The following is a 26,687-nucleotide window of genomic DNA, read 5'->3' as shown; positions in this document are numbered from 1 at the left end:
GCAGTAGGACCAAGAACACCAAACCAAACAGAATAGAATAGGCAGGACACAGATCTAACAAGCCTGGAGAAATGCAAGTTTTAAAGTTGTGCTGTATAAAGAAAGGGTTGTCATTTTTGCTCTTTTAGAATAGGACAGACCCAACTAGGGAGGTTTATTAGAACTACAGAGAGCGAGTCAGGCAGTGTTAAGTAAGAGGTAAAGACTCGCAGACTCTACTCACAGGGACGCTGCAGCGCTGTATCCTTGGTGGAGGAGGGCGTGGTGGGGGGTTCTTTTCCTGCTGTATCAAAATGGAAACTGACATATCAGTAACAAGAAACAAACATCAGCTGGACAGCATACCTTAACTTTAACAGGGATTTATCATGTTCAAATGTGAACTGAAAATTTAAATACAGTTGTCCATGTTCATCAACATCAAACTGCACCAACACACCCAGATCGCAGAGGAGTGAGCAAAATCTGTGTTCAGTTAGGTACACACAAAACCAAAGTCATGGATTATTGTATTATTTTTAAAATGGACTATAAATTCCTTTTGCATTGTAGCTTTTCTTTGAAATTCCTCTGTATGTCTTCAGACAATCTTCACATCTCCAATCCTTTAAATACATACTTCAAACTAACATACTCAGGCACTAACAACATAATGCTATTCTCTGCAATGATAAAAAAGAACCCACAATTTACCTAATATTCTATCACTATCTCTTTATTCCTATATTATTTGCACTTGTTATTAATATAAATTGAACGATTCATTTTTGTTGTTTTAATATTTAGCCAATTACTGTAGGAAAAGGAAGATTGTCCTAAGGTTCATAACTGCTCACCAGTTAAGGAAAGCAAACATGTAGAACTACAATCACACATCTAGATCACACCTTGTCTTGCAGTATAGTCAAACAATCATGCTCTTTATCAGTTGTGATTGGTTAAGAACCTTGTTTCCACCAGCTATTGCTGGTTTAGAATGGAAGGAATACGTTGCCAGCAAGGTATAATTGAGATAATGCCCAAATCATCTTTAGGCCCTATCAGTATATATCTTAAGATCATCAGTACCAGGGGAAGGGGGTGTTGGTGCTCCTTGTCTGTCCAGAACAGAGTTTCTCAACCTTTTTCCAGTCAAGGCACCCTTTAAAATTATGGACAGTCCCGGGGCACCCTTTAAAATTATGGACAGTCTTGAGGCACCCCACTCTAAAAAGCAAATACACTTTTTCACACTGATACCGAGTAGTATTCCAAAGTTTCTCTTCTCGCTCAGTTTTTCTCCATCACTGAGCTAATGTGACCCCAGCACTGTTGGAAAGAGGCAGGGGAGGGTAGGATACTGTGCAGGCAGCTGACATCCCCCTTATCAAATGATGATGTCATTGGTTGTCAGGACACCAGCAGCGAAAACCTGTGGCTTTGTGTAACTAAAAGGCTTGTTCCACTTGCTGGCTTGTATACAAGTTTTGGGCAATTTTTTAGACATTTTGCCAAGGCACCCCTGAAGAAACCTCAAGGCACCCTGGTTGAGAAATGCTGGTCCAGAAGACTGAGCCAAAGTTAAAAGGTTTTCAATTCACATATAACTCCTTTGTTTTCATATGTAACTGTTTAGATGAATGTATTACCCTATTGCTCTGTGTCTCTTCCTCTCTTCATACACTACTAAAAATGCTTATTACAGCAATATATTTTTTGGAATTCTTTATATAAAGTGCTTTATCAAGATACATAAGATGAAGGTGATTGCGCAAAAGTCCAAAAAGCATATATACAGACAAAAAGAAGGGAGTATCAAGACAAAAAAAAATACTCTCATCTGAATTAATATGATCATAATCTAAACAAGGACCCATACAGTATTATTAACTGAGACTGATTACCTCAAACTAAATCAGAAAGAGGTGTTAGGCTCTTCAGACACAGCTCAGGTCCCATAGAACTTAAATGGCCTATGATGGCGACCTCGCCTGTATCAAAAAAAAGAAAAGTGGGGGGAGGGCAAATGGATAGGAAGGTAACAGAAGAAGGCAGAAGATGGGAAATAGGCAATGGCAACAACAAGCATACGAAGATCCTTTTTTTGATGTTTTTCTTCCTAAAAACTAGCTGGTTAGCCAATGATTGCACACACCCACAATGGCCAGCACCTCATGTTGGCCACAGGTATTAAGTCAGCCAACTTTTAGAGATCAACCTTAAGACATGCAAACATCTGACAGGAGGTGGAATCCGCAGGGTAAGTTGAAGAGAAAGCATAGTCAATTTAATAATACCAGGTTTTGCAGAAATGTTCTTCCTTATGATGGAAGCAATTATGTCTGCCATTGTATATATTTCATCGACCTTACATAACCAAACACTCGGGGGGATTGTATTCTTCCAGTATAGAGGGATGCAGGCTTTAGCTGCATTAAATAGATGAATCAAGAGCGATTGCTTACATTGTTTGGATGACAGAGTTGCCAAGTGCAGCAAGTAGACCACCGGGTCATCCTCAAGTTGGACATCAGTAAGTTTGAACATCAGGTCACATACCTGTGTCCAGAAAGATTTCAGAACCAGGCAACTCCACAACATATGTAGAAATATGGGTGATACAGCTCCAGCATATTGGTAAGGTTTGTGGAAATATTTTGTGTATCGACAGAGATACCTTGTACATGAGAATTTTGTATTCGGTTTTATGTATAGAACTGGAAAGAGATGTAGTATTAGTGACTTGGTAGATGTTCTCCTTTTGTTCTGAGAAGCTGACACCTAAGTCAATTCCCCATTTAGTGATGTAGGATGGATCCTCTTGTTCCAGTGTGTGGGTTAGCAGCTTGTAAAAAAGAGACAATCCATGTCTGACTGGATAAGCAGGGGTACATAGCTTCTCAATTCATGTTAAAGGAGGGAGTGGAGAAGTTAGTTTCCCGAAACTTGCTAGAAAGTGCCGTAGTTGTAACACTCCTCAGAATGATAAGGGAGGCTCAGTCATGTGTTGAATGTCCGCCAAGGTTTTGTACCCAAAGGGTGAGTGAAAGGCATCTAGATGAAATTGGTCCTTATGGAGAAAAGATTGAAGGTGTAGTCTATGGTGCCTGGCATAAAGTTGGGGTTGCTTATCATGGGAGTCATAAATGAAAAAACATGAACAAAAAATTGTGTCGCCACACCCCCTATCCTGTGACTGACAGACTAATTAGGAGTCTCATGCATGAACATGAGAGAAGGGGGCATGTGTTCCGAAGCCATTCACACAGATTGCTCCCAAAATAGCTGGGCACTTTTACTGTGTAACTAGCGGGCACATACTTGAAAGTATTGCACTACAGTAAAAGTATCCAGCCCTTGAGGAGTTAATTGTGATCCTCCTGCTCGGCTCTCTTCCCGTCAGCTGTGGGGTTAAATCTGTGTGAGGCTATATTTGGGCCTTTTCATTGATAATGATGACCTGTAAAAGTATGTATCCCCCTCCTCCTCCTCTGTTAGTAGAGATAAGTACATAGTGTCAGCAGGGTCCCGCTGAATAATTCCGAACAGTTGCTCAGCTCCCCCCAGCCTATGAAAGTCTGTAGTCTCCTGTGCCTAAAATGCTGCCCAGTGCTTATGGGATTAACCGTTTTCAAAATCTCCTCAGGCTTGAGCTGTTTCGGGAGTGATCTGTGTGAATGGCTTCGGAACACATGCCCCCTTCTCTCATGTTCATGCATGAGACTCCTAATTAGTCTGTCAGTCAAAGGAGAGGGGGTGTGGCAACACAATTTTTTTTCAATGGGTCCGAGTTTTTTCACTGTAGGAAAGCAGAGAGGATTTCAGATGACTGGCTGCTCCTTTCCTGGCCAGACGGGGGCAGATGACTTCTGCTGCTATGCTGTGTGAGGTAGACGGGTCATTTCAATTTTGATTTTTTTGGGGGGGTTTTCAACTACTTTAAGAGCAGTGGGAAGTTAGCTGCAAAAATCCCTCTTAGAGAGGATGTTAGATGGATCCCCAGGTACAGAATGTGTTGGGGAGCTTATTTAAATGTAAAATAAGGCTTCACTGCATTTACTGTATTGTGGTGAAAACTGTTTGGGGCCTTTGATTTGTTAAAATTTATGAGAAATTAGAAAGCCCACTATACTTTCGGAATGTCTCCACTGGTCTTTGAAGAGAGGTAAGTGGCTGAGTGACAAATGATAGAGTGTTCACTCCAAGGCCCAGACGCTGAAAGACCACTGTCATAAATAACCAATCCATCCGTTCAAATGCTTTTTCATCATCTGCGGATGGTAAAAGCATAGGGGTGCTGGTGGCATGTGCTAAATGAATAACATTTAGAGCCTTGGTGGTATTGTCCTTAGACTCTCACTCAGGCATGAAGCCCATCTGGTCAGGGTGAATGAATATAAATGGACATGCCTGTTTGCCAAGACCTTAGTAAAAAGTTTCAGGTCCACATTGAGTAGTGAAACTGGACCTAGATGAGTATGAATGTTTGTTTTTAAAATCCCGAGACTGACTTAATAAAGACCATGCCATGTTAGAAATGTTGCTCCATTACAGAAACTGCTTATTGTTGGTATAGTGTACACATGACATGAAATAATCTCTCACCATGAACAGTGTTTGTGAAAATGATGCAGATCTGCCAACTGCCTGGCAAAGATTGAAGAGATGGTATCTATCAAACAATCAATGGGTTGCCCCTAGCAACCAATTTACATAATTTTTCAGGAGTTCGAAAGTGAAAGTATTAGACAAGATAGTGAAGTCCAAAAAAGGGTCAGAAGGCAACTATGCGCTTAGTTGAATATTTTTAATATATATTTAAAACGACTTTCCTGGCAGCTCTGCAGTGCCATCAGACCAGGGTCGGTGCTAGATTATTTCATGCCCTAAGCAAGACCAGCTACTTGCGCCCCCCAGGGTGACAGCTGCAGTGAGTGGAGGATGGTGGATCCACTTAGATCCCGGGCTAGAATTTTACAGGCATGGGGGAGGAGATAAAACTCTGTGACAACAGGCAGCCCAGCCCGCCCACACACACACAGAGAACACTTGAACTGAATGATCCAAAACTGACAGATCCGAAACAACACACCACCTCCAACATTGACACAGATCAGCAGGCCCAGAATGCACTAGAAGAGTAGGCTGTGGGATTGTGATGATGTCATCATACACTGACACATTGCACATGTAACGGATGGTCAGCCGGCAGGCCGGGTCACACTCACACAAACACAAGGCAACAGAATCAGACATTACCTTCCTCCGCAGGTGCAGCTTTGCCTCCGCAGATGAATGGGAAGAGAAGTGTTAGAACTCCTCAGTGATCAGCAGTCACCAGCCAGCTTGCAGTAAGGGACTGAATCTGAGAGGAACACTGGAAGGAGCGGCAGCTCAGCTGCTACAATGGCTCCAGATACCTGGTATCGTGCTGTGTATTTTCTTCCTTCCCTCTGCCGCCCCTCCCCTCAGCTGAAAGATCATTCATGACTTGGCAGCGTCTCACACAGAGAGAGTGCCAGCCTGTGCTGCGCCCAGGCACCCCTAGGTGGCAGTGAGCCCTAGGTGGCTGCCTTGTTTGCCTAGTGAAAGCACCGGCCCTGCATCAGACATATAATGAAGACCATTCTTTACTGTCAAAACTTGTTAAGTGAATTTAGTTGCCTATATCCTAAAAATAATTTTCACTGCTGAGCTGTATATTATCTGTCACACATTGCTATAAGCACACAGTTACATAGTTAGTCTGGCTGAAAAAAGATAAAATTCCATCCAGCTCAACCATAAAAAAAATAAATAAAAAGTTATAATCCTATACCCACAGTTGATCTAGAGGAAGACAAAAAAAACTCAGGAAAGCATGATCCAATTTGCTCCTTCAAGGAAAAAAAATTCCTTCCTGATCCCCCGAGAGGCAATCAGATATTCCCTGGATCAACTTTACCTATAAATGTTAGATTCCAGTTATATTCTGTGTATCTAAGAAACAATCCAGGCCTTTTTCAAAGAAATCCACTGAGCTGGCCAGAACCAACTCTTGAGGGAGTCTATTCCACATTTTCACAGCTCTCACTGTGAAGAAACCTTTCCATATTCGGAGATTAAATTTCTTTTCCTCCAGACATAAAGAGTGCCCCCTTGTCCTCTGTGATGACATCAGGGTGAATAGCTCTACACCAAGTTCACTATATGAACCACTGATGTATTTATACATGTTGATCATATCCCCCCTTAATCTCCTCTTCTCAAGAGAGAATAAATTCAGTTCCTCTAATCTTTCCTCATAGCTGAGCTCCTCCATGCCTCTTATCAGTTTGGTTGCCCTTCTCTGTACTTTCTCCAGTTCCCCAATGTTCTTTTTGTGAATTAGTGCCCAAAACTGAACTGCATATTCCAGATGAGGTCTTACTAATGATTAGTACCGGGGTAATATGATATCTCTCTCTCTGGAGTCTATACCTCTTTTAATACAAGAGAGGATTTTGCTCGCTTTAGAAACCGCAGCTTGGCATTGCATGCCATTATTAAGCTTGTGATCTACCAGAAACCCCAGATCCTTCTCCACCATTGATTCCCCCAGTTGTACCCCCCTAGTATGTATGATGCATGCATATTCTTAGACCCCAAGTGCATAACCTTGCATTTATCAACATTAAACCTCATTTGCCCCATAGTTGCCCAATTAAACGCTAGGTAATTGTAGCATACTGACTAGACAGAAAGCCAATATTAAAGCATGACTAAACCCAAGAATAAAAATGTAATTTATTGCAGCTTACCAGTCATTGGATGTGCTGACTGCATTGGTTTTATTTTTCAGGCTAATAACATTTTCAACAAGTACAGAAAATACCTGTTAATCTTGCCAGGAACGGAGTATACTCCTATGAACGGACATGGAAGCATTAAAGAACTACTAAGTAGAGAGTGCAGCCACCTGGGGACAGAAAGTGTTATTCACCAGGTAAAAATAAAAAAAAACAAGACCAAAAAAAGAACACTAATGCAGTTGCCACATATAAATGAGTTGCAGTTTGGGTTTCAATAGGCTTTATGCCTCATTCACACAGACTATACGGACCTCAATATGCATGCCAGAGTACACATTGATGTGGATCCAATGCATGGATCAGGACGCAGGCAGACTCTGTTCTGATCTGTGCATTGGACAAACGCAGATGTACATTCTGGGATGTGCATGGAGGTTCGCCTGTCACTGATTTCAAAAGCCTGGCTACATGCCCCTTTGGAAAGACCCATATGAGACAGGATCTTTTGGAGGAGACTGCAAGCTAGCCTCTTCCCTACTTACTATGGGCCTTGGTTTTTGAGGGGGCTCTATTCTTTGGGAGGTGTGTGCCTGGGGGACCTTTTGGGGTAATTTTACTTAGGAATAAAGTCCATGTCTCCCCAAAACACACAGAGTCTAAGAACTGGAGGACCAGGATACAGATTTGGGGTCTCTGTGCCCAAACCAGCATTGACTGCTTCAACCCCCTCCTAAAATTAGAGATTCTAAGCAAATGTTAATATAATCAGCTCAGAACAACCTGATGCTGACGTCTCTTGCTGTAATCTGTTCATTAAGGTGTGATGTGTTTACTGTTGTGTCTTTGTTAATTGAGTCACCTATTGTTTCTGTCTGTTGGCTAGTCCTCCTGGAGGTTCCTACATGATGGGATTAGTCTTGTGTCAACTTGAACTTGTTACCTAATCAGTGTGGGATGTTCATCTAAATGTGTAATGTTTATTTTTATTGTTCATGTGGGGACTGGCCCTGTTTCTGAAGTGCCTAAAAACCTGTATTTCTGTTCAATTAACAGTTACAGTTGCACCTAAGCTAGTGTCGTCTAGTCCTTGGGTGCAACACCCAGCTATAATTGTTTGGTCCTGTGTACCAGCGGTGGGGAAGCAGTTCTCTGACGGAAGCACCCAGGCGAGGTGTGTGGAATTCCTGTGCATACTGGGCAGCTGAAGACAGTATTTGCAAGGGCATACCAATCTTACACCAAGTGAATGAGGAACTTGGTGACGTACGCTACAAAGGTGCATTCGGGCTCTGCGTTCACAGCCCAAAGAGCATGACCACCCACAGCCACATATTTTAATTCACCTCAACAGACAGCTGTATGTCAGCAGGTCACAAAAGAATGTTGCGCCCCCTCCTCCAAAAAAATCTGCTCTGCGCTCTGTATGGCCTCTGTATGGCCTTGTATTTGAAGCCTTACCTTAACATACACGCATATATTTTACTCAGATATACTGCTTTGTGGAAAGAACACTGAAAGAAGGAAATCAAGGATGAAGAGAAAAGAAAAAAAAGGTATGGGTTTTTTAATGCAAACCTCTATACATTTAGTATATTCAGAAATGTTACTATTATTTTATAAATGACCACATTGTAGAGCAGATAAAAGAAGAAAGAAAACTATCCTCATGTTTCTGTCACATTGCCATCTGATGCCTACAAATATACTCAAGTGTTTTTCAGATATACTGCATGCAGCATTTTACATATGCAAAATCAATTGTGCAGAATGCAGCAATCAGGAATGTGCAGGCATGCTAATTAGGGGATATCCCATTTATCTTCTATAGCCGTTACTGTATATTACATTCTTATCTCTGTATAACTGACAAAGAGATTCTGTGTAAATGAATACTAGAGTAACCAGTCCATTAAAGGTTTTAGCTAATGATCTTTGTGGGTATAGCAGATTATTAATAAGAGGACTGATCAGCACTGGTTTAAAAAAAGTCTTCCAGTGCGCCAGAAGATTTGTCTGTGATCGCAGATGTTATAGTCAACTATTGATCTTCCTTGCACAGTAATGTTAGGTATTTTCCAGATAGCAGGTACATCTAAGTTTCTGAACGTACTTTTACTTCATTTTAAAATATCCTATATCCCATGTACAATTTGCTACTGGTTGTTCTGGCAGGCATCACAGTATTTGACAGATAGCAAGCATTTAATGATGACCTCGTATATCTTCCTTTTTTTCTTGCAACTTCTATTGCATACTTACAGGACCCCAAAATGTGGGCACACTGTATACAAAACTGGAATTGCAGCTCAAGCTGAAGTCTTGGCATAAAGTAAACCTCTAAGGATGTACAGCAAAGTTATATCTTTAAGCACAGCTGGGTCGTGTCTTTTTTATTGTTCTGCTTAAAGTAGAGTTTGACTTTATATCATCAGATTTCATTAGAAGAATTCTTGGTGATCCTGCCATGATGGTCTTTGTTCAAGCACTTACTGTTATGGGTTGACACCTTTCTCCCTACACATGTTCCACTGGTGGAGGCTACAAGTGGCCCCACTGAAACACAGTGCAAATACATAGCCCACAGTTGTTGCTATCAGGAAGCTAGAACATGTGCATGTGGACATTAAGATGCAAAAAAAATGGAAGAACGGTAAAAACAGTATTTTAGGGAAAATAAAAAAAAGATAATTGCTTATAATACACAGTGCTTTAGCAAACTAAAAGTCATCCAGGTGGGGTTTACTGTAATGTGGTTTACTTCACAATGTAAATCCTGTTGGACCTGAGAAAGGTTTCCTTGCTTCTACAAAGTGTGTGCTAGTCTTTCAAAGCAGAGTGTCACAGTCTTGAGTCAGGCTCAGAGTCCGGTAGCCATAGCAGTAGAGAGGCTCCCACCGGACAGCACGGCAGGTATTCAAGCAAGTCACTCTGGAGGATGGCGCGGGCTCACCCGATCTAAGTTCACCAGAGCTCCTGATGGTGGAGATGGGTTTTGCTGCGTGTTAGTACCATGTCTTGGTCCTCAGGATTGCCCCACTAGGAGGTGAGCAAGCAGCAGTCTGGTAGCAGATAGAGCAGGTACAAATCAGTAGTCAGTAAACAAGCCAAAGGTCAGTAACAAGTGGTTGCAAGTTAGGATCAAGCAGAAGAGTAGTTCAGGAACAAGCCAAAGGTCGGTAGTGATTGGTAGCGAAGATACACACGTCAGCAGGAGGAACAAGAGCAAGTCACTGGATGAAGCACAATAATCTGTCAATCAAGAAGTTCACAGGAGGAGCAAAGAGTTCAAGGTTCAAAAAAAACAAGATACACGACAAGATTGTCTAACAGATCATAAGGGAGATGTCCAGCATCTCAGGTGGCTCAGCAAGAAGGGCTGCTGCCAGACTCAGAATAGACCCCAGGTTCAGACACAGAGGCACATATTGGAGATTTTAATGTGTTGCATTAAAGATTTTCTTCTGTACTTTCAGCATTTGACTATATCTGTTAAAATGTGTCACACTTAAGGCTCAAATTTACAATTTTCTCACATAGTTTACCAAGTGACACACCAATTTCATTTTTGTTAATATTTACTGTTTTTCTTCCTGTTTATTGAAATAGTGGCAAAAAGCACACTAGCTAGTCATGCAGGTCATCAGAGTGCAGACCACAGCAGCTTCAGAAAAGCCATTTGTCTAGCCAGTCCTGAAGATTGTTCTTAAGCTAAGTCCACAATACATTAAAAGAAGCAGAGAAAAGTGCTTATAAAAATCAAATTAAATTAAAATAACAAAATCTTTCAGGGCAGCATTTTTAATTTAAACATAAACAAGACTAAGTCTTATATACAAGCTACAGTACATATTGCTGTCTACTTTTTTATACAATATCATAATGCAGAGAATCCTCCAGTTCACATGCTGTACGGATGCGCTACTGGCACTGAAGTTGTTAATATCAATCTGTGTCACCATCTAAACATGGAGGTGGAAGCACTGGGACATAGCCAGACTAGAAATCTGCGTCTGGCATGCACTTCGATTCACTCCCACTTCTAGTAAAGAGACAAAAACATGATCATATGGTTCCCATCACAGGTTCTAAAATGTGCAGAGACAGAAGAGTGGGATGCTCTTCCTGCCCAACTTGGGCTGTGAACAGATGTGTCAGACAGTAAAACACACATGCATGGAATGTACCTGTACACCCTTTGTCTAGATATTCAGTGTCATTATACACAAGCATTGCTAAAATCCACTAAGTTTGACTAAAGCCAACAAACAACAGATTTTCCCCTTCTGTAGGTTATGAAGAGGCCGCAGCTCTGAAAAGAAAAGTTATTTTAATTGCAAATTTAATTTCTATTTTTTTTTTCACCTTTAGATGTTGTGATGTTATGTTTAATACCCCATCACCAGTCTAGTATCGCTGTTTGACTCTTGTACACCTAATCCAACAGCCAGGGACCCATCACTGGGCCATTAGCTACCAAGATTAATTTTCGCAGGAAGAAGAATGCATAGCAGACAGGGGAACAAGGTCAATCAGATGACAGCTAAACCTGGTTGTCATCTCTAGACTTGTGAGAGATTTCTACCACAGGGTCATTGATCGTTCATGGTAAGTTCTAGCAGTCCTAGGTCCAAGAGGAGTTACCAAAACGAGAGGAGGGCGAGGGCAAAGGCTTGGACCTTGTATTTCTCTAGCTACACAAGCCATTTGAGATTGGGCCTTTGTAGACTCCTGTTACAGAAACTAGACTGTGCATCAGGGCATGGACGAAAATTCTAGAACTCAACTGTTGGACCCCCATCCAGCAGCAGCATCATGGCAGCTATTCAGATCTCTGGCTGTGCATTCCAGCCCATGATGCACTGTGGAGGAAGACATTTTGGGATCCAGGGATGATACAAAATACAGGTCCCTGTATCGGCAGTTTGGGGGAAGGTCCAGTGAAACTGTGCTCTGACAGGTTGCAGTAAAGAACGGTATGTTAAGAAAACAGGTCAGAATAAGGGATCTGCAGGGATTCCACAATTCCAAAATAAGAGCACAAACTAACCTTAAACTGCCCCTGAGTTGATTTTAAATACAGAAAACAAAATCCTTTCTATGCAGAAATTTTTTTAGGACAATTGTATTATTAAACTGTTTTCAAGTACTTGAGAAGAGGCCCAATCCACTCTTTTTTTTCTTGAAATGTCTATTTATATTTCACACCTTAAAAACAGAGCATACAAAGGAAAATTGCACAAAAAAATAAACAAAAAATGCACAAAAAAAATGTATGCAAAAAGCCCCTAGCACATATTATATCTAAATTTATGTTAAACCGCATAATCATATATAACATATATTGGTTCTTTCTGGTGCATGGCTTATTTATGGTCTCATTAAAATGGGATAAACAATTCCATACAATTGGAAAAGTAGAAGCATTGTGATCATTATTATACTGCAGATGGCCATGTTATTGGAGGAGTGTTCAAACACATTATAAACCTTTCTACCTGCACCTTGTGTTTTTCACATGAATTAGATGTGCTTTGATCATATACTTTCATGGTGTAATTTGTTGCCCTGTGTGCACCGCCTATAGTACAGCAAATCTTCACATTCTGGTGTCAGAAGTTTATGTTTATCTTTAAACATGAGTTTTAAAGCATGGCACTGCACGGGTTAATACGTAACCTCTGTCTGTAATCTGAGAACTAACATTTCTTGTGAAGAAACTACATATCCCACAATCCCTGGGTCTCTCAGTCTAGTGCTCTGCGGTGAGAGCTATATAGTAAGTAGATCTGACACAGAAACAAACAGGCAGTAAGTAAGAGTAATTAACAGAAAGCTCACCATGCTGTAAGATGTGTTGCATCACATGTGTGGAAGTGCCAATGTGATTAAACACAAGTGATGCAACACAAGGAAATGGCAAAGTATGCACTGGATGCTGTGTGACCCAGAACAAGAAGTTGCTTGTCTGTAGGGACAAGCTAGCTTGACTAATACATGGACACATGGACATCACTAGGTAAGGAAAATAAACAACAAAGGGAATATAACTACCCTAATACCTAGTTAAAAGAATGAAAACATTTGAAGGTTTACAATGCCTTTAAGATTGGAAACAGAGTTATCAAGGGAGGGGAGGGGAAGGAAGAGTAGCAGAGAAAAAGATTAAGGAAAAAAATCAAGCTCAAAATAATGTGGGCAGCTGATCACTGGTACCACATCCTAAAATTATAGCAACGAACAACGAAAAGGGATGAAGTTGGGAAAACAAATTTAAAATGTATTGTATAAAAATACAAAAAAAGTATTATTTAAATACCATTAAAAGAACTTTTTTAAAGTCAAAGTTACAACCACAGAGGAAACCTCCCTCATATGTAAGTCCTTGTCAATACACCTTGAATTGGAAATCATATATAGTCAATCCATATCATTTACATTGGCAAATGTGCTTTTATGTAATTGAAGATGCACTGGACAACTAGATCTTAGTTCCTCTACATGTTTCTCGCAAATTTCCTGGTTTCTCAAGAGGATGAGAGGTAATGTGAATGACTGTGGGTTCCGCAGCACATGGAGACCAGTGAGGTTCTACTGGGGTGCGCAGGGGCAATACAAACAACATCCCAGACTAAAGGATATTAATGTCACAGGGGATCAAGGGCCATGGAGAGAAATATCTACCAGAAGAAAAAAATAGTATCTTTACTCTCCTGATATAAACCAGCCAAATTAACCAAAGAATAGCCTAGACTCCATACATACTACTAGAATAGGTTAAAACTAAATCAGTACCTGGATAGTTGAGCTCTCAATATCTAAAAAAAGAAAACAGTGGTATCATAAGTTGCATGTCAAAGCAGTGGTAAATCAGGTTGGGAATCAGCACTTGTCCCCGATACCGAAAAGAATAATCCATGGCCACCCATGAAAATGACAGTAAGTTAGCAAGGTGGACGTTAACCATCTAATTCCTGTATTCAGAGCAAGGGCCCAAAGATGGATCAGCACTGATTTTGGATCACATACAGTTGTGCTCAAACGTTTGCATACCCTGGCAGAAATTGTGAAATTTTGGCATTGAAATTGAAAATATGACTGATCATGCCACAAAATGCTCTTTTATTGAAGAATATGAAGCCACTTATTATCAAATAGTTGTTTGGCTCCTTTTTAAATCATAATGATAACAAAAATCACCCATATGGCCATGATCAAAAGTGTACATACCCTGGAATGTTTGGCCTTGGTACAGGCACACAAGGTGACACACACGGGTTAAAATGCCAATTAGAGGTTAATGTCCCACATCTGTGGCTTTTTAAATTGCAATTAGTGTCAGTATATAAATAGTCAATGAGTTTGTTAGCTCTTATGTGGAAGCACTGACTAGGCTAGATACTGAGACATGGGGATCAGAAAAGAGCTGTCAAAAGTCCTGCGTAACAAGGTAATGGAACTTTATAAAGATGGAAAAGGACACAAAAAGATGTCCAAAGCCTTGAATATGCCAATCAGTACTGTTAAATCACCTATTAGGAAGTGGAAAGTTCGGGGATCTCTTGATACCAAGCCAAAGTCAGGTAGACCAAGAAAGAATGCAGCCAAAACTGCCAGAAGAATTGTCCGGGATTCAAAGAAAAACCCACAGGCAACCTCAAAAGAAATACAGGCTGCTCTGGAAAAAGATGGTGTGGTAGAGGTTACTGCACATCATTACCGCTCACTGAGAGAACTCCTAGGGATCCTCTGACATCTCCTGTAATCCTCACTGACCACTGATCCCCTTTCCAGCCAGCACTGACTGGCCATGCCATGATGTCAAATGACCTACCTAGCTCCGATCATACAGGAAATGTTCTTGCTAGCAATAGACACCAAACTGAGCATGTGCAGAGTGAATCCACACAATGTCTTATCACAGGAGATAAGAGGGGGACACTGGAATAAGGGGAGGATCAGAGAAGTCAGGATCAAACAGCATTTTTACACAATGCAGAGGATTATCCCCTTAGGTTCCACAGTGAGTGTAACAAGCATACTTTACTGCATTTACAGACTGATTTTACTGTGGTGGGTTTAGTAACACTTTAAGCAGAATCCCCAGACCATGCCAATCCCAGATCATACCTTAGAGCCCTCAGGTTAGTTGTTTTAGTAGTGTTCTACACTAGAAGGCAGTATATGGTGCTTTGGAAATAACTGAATGAAGAGCCTGATCTTCAGTGATGGCAAATTTGTATAAAATTGTCATAATATGAGTCTGCCTACTTTAATAAGTACTTTTATATGAGCCACTATTAAACACTCAAATCAACAAATACAATGTCACTGTTTATGCTACTAACACTACTACACGTTTCTGCCAATTAGCCAAATACAAAACAGGCAGAATAAACAATGGAAACTCTAGGAGCTTTGAATTAGGAAAAGCTTGTCTGTGAGGGGGGCATTATACTCTGCAGTTGTGTAAGGATGAGAAGATAAACATGCTTTATCACGGGGGCTGGATACTGACCACTTGAAGCTCAAAGGCTTGTTTTAATTGCAAATTTCTGCAACGTGGAGATTCACCTATCCTACATATGTCCTTCAGCTACTCCAAGGACACGAGATAGCCCTGAGAAGTAATGTTTCAAACACGGATAATCCTCGCCTTAAGCCAATTTTTCCAATAGAAAGTTTTTTTCGTTCTCTCCAGGCTGCACATACAGTAAGCTCGTCCACAGCCTGAGCAGGATCCCCTGTGGCATGGAAAAGCTGCAGCATATTCTAAAAATGAAACATGCAAATCTGATAAGCTTGGGGTTCCTGCAAGTGGGTCCTGAGTTTAACCAATTCACTGATGCAGTTTACTTCATACCGTATAACCAATGGCACACAAAGGAAGAGTAAGGTAAAAGGAAGGCGAACAATAAAGTGCAAGTTCAATATACAGCTCTACATATTTACCAACAGCTAGAAGATAATAGCTGACTGCAGTATACCTATATAAGGGACACTACATATCTTTAGCTGAAAATCTATAAATGGTGAATAGTGCCTTTATAAAACTTTATTTGGCAGTGTATACATATATATATATATGAATGAATTCCTTTAGCATCAAGGAAACCACAACAAAAATTACACTAAATATACAAAATATATGAAATATTATGAAAATTATGCTTTTTTCAAGGTGAACACAATTCCCAGCGAAAATTATCATATAAATAAAAAACAGTACTTATTCATATGCAACAAACTTAAATGAATATAAACTGAATGACATAACATCACCATGTATTGTGATTATAAATTTGTAAAAAGCATGTCTACTGTCAAATCAAAAAACATATGGTTTCTCAATCATTTCTAGCCTCTTTCTATTAAACTGAACATTTTTTAAGTTTGTTAACTTATTTTGTTAGACCCCCACTCATTTACTTCCTTGAATTCTATGACACGTGTAGCACCCTAGGGAAATGTTGTTTTTGGCTCACACTGTAGCCAAAGAAGTGTGATTGTCTGCTTTGAACTGCTGTGGCTTCACAATCTGTGGTATTGATTGCTTCCCCCTAGTTCTGTTGAGAAACTTCCAGAGCTTGAGGTGGGAAGATAAATCCTTGACTTAAATATTTACTACCCTCTGACCAGTCCCTGCGTTGATCAGGGAAGGGGGTAAAATAGGCTGAAACCTGGGCAGAGGAGTTAGTTGGTGTTTAGTCTTACCTGCCTGAGCACAGATTGCTGAGGCTTCAGGGAACTGCTTGTCCGTGGAGTCATCCAGGATTGGCTGCTGGACTTCTTGGTGCTATGGAAAGAACCCTAAAACAGACCTCCACCCCGCCCAACATTCCTCACGCTAAAACCCCCTCAACACTCCACTCCTTCGACCCCGTTACCACCGAAGTGGTCACTAAGGTCTTCTCTGAAGCTCGCCTTACCACCTGCCCCCTTGACCCTGTCCCCACACAACTCCTACGATCACCCTCCTCCTCCATCCTACGCTCCCTCATTCACATCTTTAATCTCTCCCTCTCTACTGGCATATTCCCCTCCCCTCTGAAGCACGCGCACATCACTCCCATACTTAAAAAACCCTCACTGGATCCCACCGACCCAAACAATCTTAGACCCATCTCCCTACTGCCATTTTCATCCAAACTCCTTGAGCGCTTAGCCTATAATCGCCTAAGCTCCCACCTCACCGACAACAACCTCCTTGATCCCCTACAATCTGGCTCCTGTCCCCTACACTCCACCGAAACCGCCCTACTCAAACTCACCAACGACCTGCTAACCGCCAAAGCCAATGGCCACTACTCAGTGCTACTACTCCTCGACCCCTCTGTGGCTTTCGACACGGTCAACCACCCCCTCCTTCTCAAAAGACTATACTCTTTCGGCTTCAGAGATTTCGCTCTTTCCTGGCTCTCTTCCTATCTATCACAACGCTCCTTCAGCGTTACCTATAACGCTGCCACCTCCCCCTCACTCCCCATCTCTGTATGGGTCCCCCAAGGTTCTGTCCTCGGGCCCCTTCTCTTCTCCATCTACACCTCCTCCCTTGGTCAACTGATACACTCCCACGGCTTCAACTACCATCTCTATGCCGATGACACTCAAATCTATCTCTCTACCCCTCGCTTCACCCCTTCAGTCTCCGCCTGAATCACTAGCCTTCTGAACGACATATCAGACTGGATGTCACTCCACTTCCTCAAATTAAACCTTGCCAAAACCAAGCTCCTAGTTTTCCCCCCAGCCCGCGCCCCCCCCCCCCGACCTCTCCATCACGACCAACAACGCCACTATCAGCCCCACCCCACAAGCCAGAGTACTTGGTGTCATTCTAGACTCCAATCTGTCTTTCCAGCCCCAGATCCAATCGCTGACAAATTCATGCCGACTCCACCTCCGCAACATCTCCAAAATACGCACGTTCCTAACTCCAGAAACTACAAAGCAACTCATCCACTCCCTTGTTACATCATGACTTGACTACTGTAACTCCCTCCTCGCCGGCCTACCCCAACACAGGCTATCCCCGCTTCAGTCTATGCTGCATTCTGCGGCCAGACTCATCCACCTTACCAACCGCTCCGTATCCGCCACCCCCCTCTGCCAATCCCTCCACTGGCTTCCGATTGCCCAACGCATAAAATTCAAAATACTAACATTGACGTACAAAGCAAGTTCATAACACTGCCAGAAACTACGTCACCGACCTGATATCCATCTACCACCCAAAACGCATTCTCCGCTCCTCACAAGACTTCCTACTCTCCAGTTCCCTGGTCTCCTTCTCCCATGCCCGTCTCCAGGACTTCTCCAGGGCTTTCCCCAGCCTCTGGAACTCACTACCCCAATCCATCAGACTGTCACCTACCCTCCTCACCTTTAGGCGCACCCTGAAAACCCATCTCTTCAGAGAAGCCTACCTCGCCCTCACCTAACTGCTGATCTCCTCCGCTCCCCCCACCACTCCATCCCCCACAGCTATTTGCTCCTGTACCACTCTCCCCTCCCTCCTAGATTGTAAGCTCTAAGTAGCAGGTCCCTCGAACCCCTCGTGTATTTTATTGTATTGTTACTGTACTGTCTCATGTATTGTCTCCCATTGTAATGTACAGCGCTGAGCAAACTGTTGGCACTATATAAATACTGTGTAATTATAATAATAATAACTTGGATCTCTCTCCTGGCTCTGTGAGTAGAGCTTGATTACTGAGATGCATGCTCCAAGGTCTACGGCTGTGGATAGTGTATAATGCACATGCATAGCAAAAAGCCAACAAAAAGTCCTAGTATATCCAGGTGCTGGACTCAGTGACTGCCGCTTAGTGAGAGAGCTAGAAGATACTCTGTGGGGAGGTAAATGGAGATAGAAGCAGCGCCTACTACCTGCAGTATAAAAGTAACAGGTTTACTTAGCAGCACAATGACAACTCACAACAATGTGAAGAAAAGATCGCTCATCTAAAAGACAACGCTGTGATTAATCAGTCTGGTCTGGTGGAGTCCTTGGCTGTTCAGTAAATGCTGGGAGCAACCAGCACAGCCAAGGACTCTGCTCCCCACCTACCACTGCGGGCTCTACCAGAGCAGACCGATTAATCACAGTGGTGTCTTTAAGATGAGTGATCTTTTCTTCACATTGTTGTAAGTTGCCATTTTGCTGCTAAATAAACCTGTTACTTTTATACTGCACTTAGTAGCAGTCAGTTCAGGAATCACTGCTTGCAGACAGCAAGGTACAATGGGATATGTAGTCCTTAGAAATTGAAAGAAAAGAGCAGAAGCTGCAAAGCATGCAGGGAATCCATGAAGTTGTAGAAAAAGATAGCCAGCAGACAGGCAACTCTCGCAACATGAAAGGAGATTTTTCATTAAAGAGGAAATTCTTTAATTATTAGGAAAATCATTTAATATTTATTTATGGTATATAATTTAGTTCAAGACGCTTGAAGGGATAGGGTTTGTTTGTTTTTTAATTATTTTAATTCGGATTTTCAAGTTTTCTTTTCACAAGATAACAAAAGGAACAAAATATATATACATATGATCTCTATACATAGGAACCAGTTAGGAGACAAGAATAACAAATGAATGGCATATCAGCCGAATATTTGAAATGGAATGCTCTGCGAGACAGATATGTAGAGAAGAGCTTGTCGTTCATAAGGGAGACACATTGTATACATACAGATATACATATATATGGGAGAGCATCAAGCCCAAAACAGGAGAGCTTGACTCTGTCCCGGAGTGGCACATATCAGTTCACAGTTATAGAAAGGAGATTGCACATGGGTAAGAATACAGTTACAGAAAACAGATTCCCAAGGGTGGATCAAAAATTCTGAGTAATATTCCCTGAGGGATAGAGATAGGGTCATGGGCAGGGGCGGACTGACAACTCATGGGGCCCCCGGGCAATAGGGGACCATGGGGACCCTGTGTCCTTGCCCAAACTCAAAAAAGCCTATGAAAAAGGTACCAGGGGCATCTCATGGGACCCCCTACTGACCCCGGGCCCTCGGGCAGTGCCCGAGTTTCCAAATGGTCAGTCCGCCCCTGGTCATGGGACAACAAATCCTACTTTGTTTGCCCTATGGATGTAGGGGAAAGTTCCTGAGGGTGAGGGGGGTCATTTCCCACAATGTGAGATGTAGGGTCAAAGACCTTCAGGCGGCCAGGTTGGATTTAGCATACCAGGCGGTGTATTGGAATGTAGCCATAGTTGATTTATTTAGGGACGGGGTTTTAAGAGGGCAATGGAATATGTTGGTAAATATATATGCATATATTGCATACTATAAAATATTTAAATATTAAGATAACTGGAGCTAAAAGTTTGGTTAATGTGAAGTGTATGTTTTTAGTATGTTTTCTTGTGAAAAGAAAACATGGAAAAGAAGAAAAAAAGTTTAACAAAGATGATCTAGTTGAAAAAAAAGGGGAACTTCATTTTCCCTTCCATTTATTTTTTTAAATCCTTGTTTACCTGATGCTGAGTTGTGCACAATTCAGATACTCACCCACCCAGTGGATCCTGCATTGTCCTGCTGAGATCCATTTCTTTTCTGCCACCGCTTGGGTCCCGCACTGCCATTTTCTTTTGTGATATCACTGAAAAACTGCTATCTCCTCCAGGTTTAGCCTGATGCGGCTAGCCCCCCCTTCCCCCCCTACTATGAATGGAATAATATGCCTCCTGAGATATGTGACATGTGTGTGAGTGGGGCCCAAGGAGTCAGGAAGTTCGCCCTCGAGGACAGGCTACAGACCAGCAGCCATGTTAATTAACTCTTCACACTTCAGTTCCCAACTGGAATCAATAGACGCAGCCATCTCCTCTTCCTCTTTTCCCTAGGAGATTCAGCTGTTACAGTTTGGGGGTGCAGAGCACATCCCATACCTTGCCAGTCCCCCATGTCTCTCTCCAGACACTAAATGCACAAATTCCATGATCTCTCCCGTGACTACCCAGGCCTGGTCCCTAGGTGGACCCTGTGCTGCAGTGGATCCCAATATAGAGTATCCAGCTATGAGGTAAGGGACACCAGTGTCCTTCCACCCAACAAGGGCATCCGCCACCCACCACAATCACCAGCTGCCACCTCAGACTGGTCACCATCCCTGAAAATGTGTCCCAACCTTAAAGGTTAAAGTGTGCATATCTGCAGCTGCACTGCTTTTAGAGAACTTCCCTGTGCAACTGTTCTGTGCAGCCCAAGGTTGCTCAACCCAGAGGGTTGCATGGCTTGGCTCCCAGTGTGAAGTTCACTGCATACACCAAGGTTACACTTAACTTATAAGGCATGTTTAATAGTAAGAGACACTGAAAACTTAAATAAAGTTCTGTTGTACTGAGAAGTTCAGGTTCTTCACATAGAAATCACATTACTCTTCATTCGAAAGAGATTTGCAAAGAAACTCTGGCAGTACATTGGCTGTGCATCACATTAGCTATCTGCCTTTAGTAGTACATAGAATAGCAGAGATGCAATAAAGAGAACTGGTGCTGCCCATACCTGAAATTGGAGAATATTATTATATTATTATTATTATACAGGATTTATATAGCGCCAACAGTTTGCTCAGCGCTTTACAATATAACGGGAGACAATACAGCAATAATACAGTTCATACAAGAGGGATAGGAGGGCCCTGCTCCTTGGAGCTTACAATCTAGGAAGAATATCCATATCAACAAGTCCTTAGAGTACAAGAAAAAAGCTTATAGTTTTTGAGCAAGATTCACATCCCAACTGGTTCTCCAGGGAGCACTTCCCACACCGGACTCAGAGAGAGCTCCCTTGAGACTGACCTGCCCACTATAAGAAGCCACAGTAAAGCAGGCTCACGAATGCAGGGCATGATGCACTAGCCAGAGAATCAAAGTTACAGAGCAAAGCATAACAAAATGCTAGAAGCCAATAAATAAATTAGGCAACTGCCAACATGCATATCCTAGGAGCCACCACGCTGCATGTAATTTGCCTAGGCGAGAATAGAGGGTAGGGGTGGGACCAAAACCTGTACACTGGAAAAAAATAAAAAGGGTAAAAAAAAAGATATTTATCTAGTGAAGTTGGGGAGGGTTATACAGGAGGAAAGTTTATTTTTAGAGTGAAGATCTGCTTTAAAGGATAAGTTCACCTTTTAACAAAAAATAATAAATGAACATTTTTTTGCAGGTAAAAAACCTGTCACTGTATTTGCTTGCTCGTACATCCCGTAATGGGCGAGCAGATACTTCCCAACAGGTAGGCTCAATGAAGTTTCATTGAGAACTACAAGCCGACAGCCGCAAAGGCTGTCGGGACTCGTAGTTATCCCATTCACCATATACTGTGAATGAGTGACGTGGCCAGGCAGGTGGAGCCCCGCACGGCCACATTTTTTTAAAAATTGTGACAGCTAGCAGGAAGGAGAAGATCCCCTGCTAGCTGTCACAATGGGGATCAAGGAGGGTTTGCGGGGGCAGGTCTGTCATATCGTGACATGTTACATCCCGGAATATGGGAAAGGGGAACCTATCCTTTAAGCCTATACTGGATTGTAAAAAATGACTATTGTTTGTGTTTTTATTACAATGCTGATAATATACATTTAAGATGGGGCCAAGGAACTGCTTTAAAATAGAATAAAGCAAAGCCCAAAAGACTTCTGTGATTTTTCATGTATCCATTATATTGGATTTCTTATATATTTCAGCAAGTGAGAAAGCACCAAATTATCCATCACCTAATGGTGAGAACAAAAGGTTGTTTGACATTTTAAATACAGGATGTCAAAACAGCGCAGAATTTTATTTTTGGAATCCAGATAAAGTCTCCCAGCATTTTGAACATCCGGCTTCATCTCCTAGATCACAGGATATTATTGCACATAATTAACGAAAGTAGACAAGAAACAAGAGCTTAGCATAATTCTGTTTATTAAACCAAAGAACATAAAATAGACAAATCCTCTCTCATATGGCGAGTGCACCAAGCACTATGTATATCACATAAAACACTGCATCCTTTAGCAATCTCCACAGACCGGATTACACTCCTGTTGCTCGTGGTGCACTCACTCTCAGTTTATACTCAACCCAAGCCTGTTGCTCAATCGGACAAGAACTATGTAAGGAGTATCTGCTGTGTAGCTATGCCCTGAATTTTGTCAGTAGACAAGTCTTGAGACAAACTGCTTAATTCACTATATAGACATATATTGTTTTGTTGTTTATGAATAAGACCTGTTGGAAAAGCGACTCAACATAGGAGAATACAGTGTACCTCTCAACTTCCTAAAATGAGAATTTTGGACATGTAATCATCACCTCTACTGCACATTGTATCACATATATACAAAACACGGCAGTTCAGTTCTGAAAGTCATGACAGTCTTGTAAAAAAAGGACAATTGCATGCATTATAATTGAATTTTTAAATTATGAAAATTGAATAAAGAAGTGCCTCAGTTTTGATTGCATGTGATATTTGTTTGTCATGCAATCAAGATATTCCCTATTCGCCATCTTTTGGCTCAGCAATGCACATTGCTGACATCAGCACAGTTATCACTATAAACAGCTATAATAGGTCAGAGAAATTAGATTGGTGAAATGGACACTGCTGCTACAGTAGAAAGTGAGCACATTGCATATGTGCGGTATTTAAACACGGGAGCGAGATCATGTCCATATTGCTGGGGGTGAGTGGATAAAAGAATTCATGTCTTGCCAATTTTCTGCCTTCCTCTGGATCAACTGTGGGTATAGGATTATAATTTTTTTTTTTAATGCTTGAACTGGATGGACTTTTGTCTTTTTTCAGCCAGACTAACTATGTAACATGGTGGAGGCAGTGTGATGGCATGATCATGCATGGCTTCCAGTGGCACTGGGTCATTGGTGTTTATTGATGATGATGTGACAGAAGACAGAAGCAGCCGGATGAATTCTTCAGTGTTTAGAAATATGCTGTCAGCCCAGATTCAGCCAAATGCAGAAATTGTCCAGGACAGGTGTGTTATGTCAGATATACAGAATATATATATATATATATATATATATATATACACACACATATACATACAGTATGTACATCATATAGCATAGGTTTGGTGATTTTGGGGACTTACTGTACATATACAAATCTGTACTTTCATATAAAAGACTGTAGAAGCAAACACTAGTCTTCCTATGTGAATATTTCTCAAACAAATGCCACTAATACAAGGGGAAAATATTGTATATTGAGCAAATGTAAACTAGCTACTCCCATTGTTGTAGAATTCTGGTCAAAACTCTGCACCCAGGCTGTGACAATAAAAGTCAACAATAGCTTTATTTTTTTTTTTTTTTTTTACATATTTGACTTATGACATGTATGTGAATACAGAGCCATGTAGAGTGTGTTAGAAAATGCTTCTCTCATAGAAAATGATGTAGAATGGAAATAGTAAAGAGGAATTGAAAAAAAACCCAAAGAGTTTGACAGCCAAGTGTGGCGCCTCCTACTCCCAGCATGCTTCAGAAGAAAACCAGTATTTAGGAATAGATCACAAAAGAGGTACAACATGTGTCCCATAATGAACTTCAAGAAACAGATTTTACAGTAATTAAATAAAGTCCTGTTTTGTTTATTGTTCATTAAGGGACATGAGAATCAGCTATTCTTGAATGAATGGGACATCCAAAAGCAGTCCATCTGAGGGGTAGGCAACAGAGCAAGCAAAATGCTAACAAACCTATAAAACTAAGAACTACCTGCAGCTCAAAGCGCTGCCTAAAGGACTGCCCGGAGCTGACATCATATGATGCCTGAACACACACTTGGTAAAAAAAAATGTGCGAACAGAAGATCAGATGGCAGCCTTGGATACCTGGGAAAACAGTTGCCTGATGGCAAAAAGCCTAAAAAGGACTCATAGATCTAGTGCAAGGGTCTCCAAATTATGGCCCTCCAGCTGTTGAAGTACTGGAAGTTCCATCATGCCTCTGATAGTCTTGCCTGTGGCTTTCAGTCTTGCAAGATCTTATGGGACTTGCAGTTCCTCAACACCTGGAGGGCCATAGTTTGGAGACCCCTGATCTAGTGGAATGCGCCTTTACAAGAAATGATGGAACCATATTCCTACAAAGTATCTAAACACTCCCCAAAAAAAATATTATATTACAGTTTACTGATCCGTAGATGTCAATCTCATATCTGCATTATTATTATTTTTTTCTTATTATCTTCACCTAGTTATTCTGCCAGTAACACACTTCCTGTCCTAAGGTGGCCCCTTTATCTATGGAGGAGCAACGGAGTCACCCTTGCACAGCAGTTCAGTCTGGGGGGGATAGTGTTAGATAGACTAGTGGATTTAGATGGGCATACAGGATTACTTACAATTTGACATTTGGGACAATTAACAAAGCGGTATCTTACCGCATCCAAGTATGCCGCATCCCAGATAACCGATGAGTCATCAGCTGTCAGTTGGGTTCCCCGCTGACAGCTGAATGTAAAAAAAAAAAAAAAAAGATTTGCTGCCAATTAAAAATTAAGAAATTAAAAAAAAACAACAGGCTCTTTGGGTCTGGTATAAATTTTGAGGGGGACCCCTACGCCAAAATAAAAATACAAATGCCTCTGGGTCCCCCCAAAATTCATAACAGACCTATATCTGAGCAAGCAGCCCTGCAGGTCAGGAAAGGGGGGGGGGAACGAGCACCCCCTCCTCCTGAACTATACCCTCAACATTGTAGGGCTTATCATAATGGGGGCCCCCAGATCCCACATCCCCACCCCCCCAATTTGAATGAGTGTGAAGTACATAGTAACCCTACTCATTCATCAAAAAAAAAAGTGTAGTGCAAAAAAACACAAGAAGCAGTCTCTGACAAGTCCTTTATTAAAAAAAACAAAAATAAAAAAAGTCCCCCGGTGTAGCTCCATCATCAATCACAATGTCACCTCCAATTAAAAAAAAAAAGAAACAAGAGGCTCCACTCCCGCCGTAGGCTCCTGCTGTGTGACAGTTCTTAGATAACGAAGGGGCGGACCAGCCCACAGACCAACACAACCACCGGCCAGGGTTGTGTGGCAAAGGTCCTTGTCCCCATCAACATGGAGACAAGGTGCATCCACCCAAATTGCATGTGGCCTGGCATGGTTCAGGAGGGGGGTGCTCGCTCACCCCCACCATTACTGACCTGCCGGGCTGCATGCTCAGATAAGAATCTGGTATGGATTTGGGGGGGGCATGCCATTTTTTCCCCTTTTTCAAAATTTTTTTTATTGCCGGCAATACTTTTTTTTTACATTCAGCTCTCAGCGGGGAACTCTATTAATTACCACATGCATTAAATTATTTATTTCCTTGTGTGAATCAACTTTAACGTCTTTTTATGCGGTAGTTATGAATAGTTTTTGCTATTTGCTAAGGGGAAATAAACTGTTCACATTGAAAGTACAGTAGCAATCTGCAAGATAATTATCCCCAGAGCTTAGTGTGCTAAAGCTTCATTTTGCAAAGAATACTCAATTACGTGCAAGAAAAAAAAATTAAAAAGGAAAAAAAAACATTTTTGCTTGAACTTGACTGGAGGATGGAGGTCAGCAGAGCTTCACTGCAAATTCCCTTGCAAAGTGAACAGCCTATTTGCCTGTAGTAAATCAACCCAATATGTGGAAGGCCTAGTCCTCCATCCTGTTTCCACTTGATTAAGATATTATATTATAGGAGAGGTGGAGTCTGGCCCAGATGTACTGTAGGACTGCTGATTTTAGTCTGGAAAAGAATGTGGCTGGGAACGTTACTGAGACCACCTTAAATAACCACTCGCCGACCGTCTTGTAGTGGTTTTACTGTTACGGGGCGACCACTCTGAGTAAAATCACATACATATATGTGATTTTGCATTTCCAGGGAGGGGGCACGCACGCTGTCCTACCCGTGCTGCCATTG

The 26,687-nt window shown here is 41.7% G+C and overlaps 1 protein-coding gene across 1 annotated transcript in view; it reads right to left on the bottom strand.

Annotated features, from left to right (window-relative positions):
* Window positions 1–223: 223 nt before the first annotated feature.
* DENND1A (DENN domain containing 1A) overlaps window positions 224–26,687 on the bottom strand; it is a gene marked incomplete at its 3' end in the record, with an annotated part of 1,241,355 nt that continues 1,214,891 nt past the window's right edge. The window contains exon 20 of the mRNA XM_089664905.1: window positions 224–283. Coding sequence (XP_089521031.1) covers window positions 224–283 — 60 coding nt within the window. The remainder of the gene's footprint in view (window positions 284–26,687) is intronic.

Source organism: Staurois parvus, unplaced genomic scaffold (genome assembly GCF_062004578.1).
Source record: "Staurois parvus isolate SC_StPar_1 unplaced genomic scaffold, SC_StPar_1.0 ptg000002l, whole genome shotgun sequence".
In the NCBI taxonomy this organism is placed as follows: domain Eukaryota; kingdom Metazoa; phylum Chordata; class Amphibia; order Anura; family Ranidae; genus Staurois; species Staurois parvus.
This window is presented reverse-complemented; position numbering and strand designations above follow the sequence as displayed.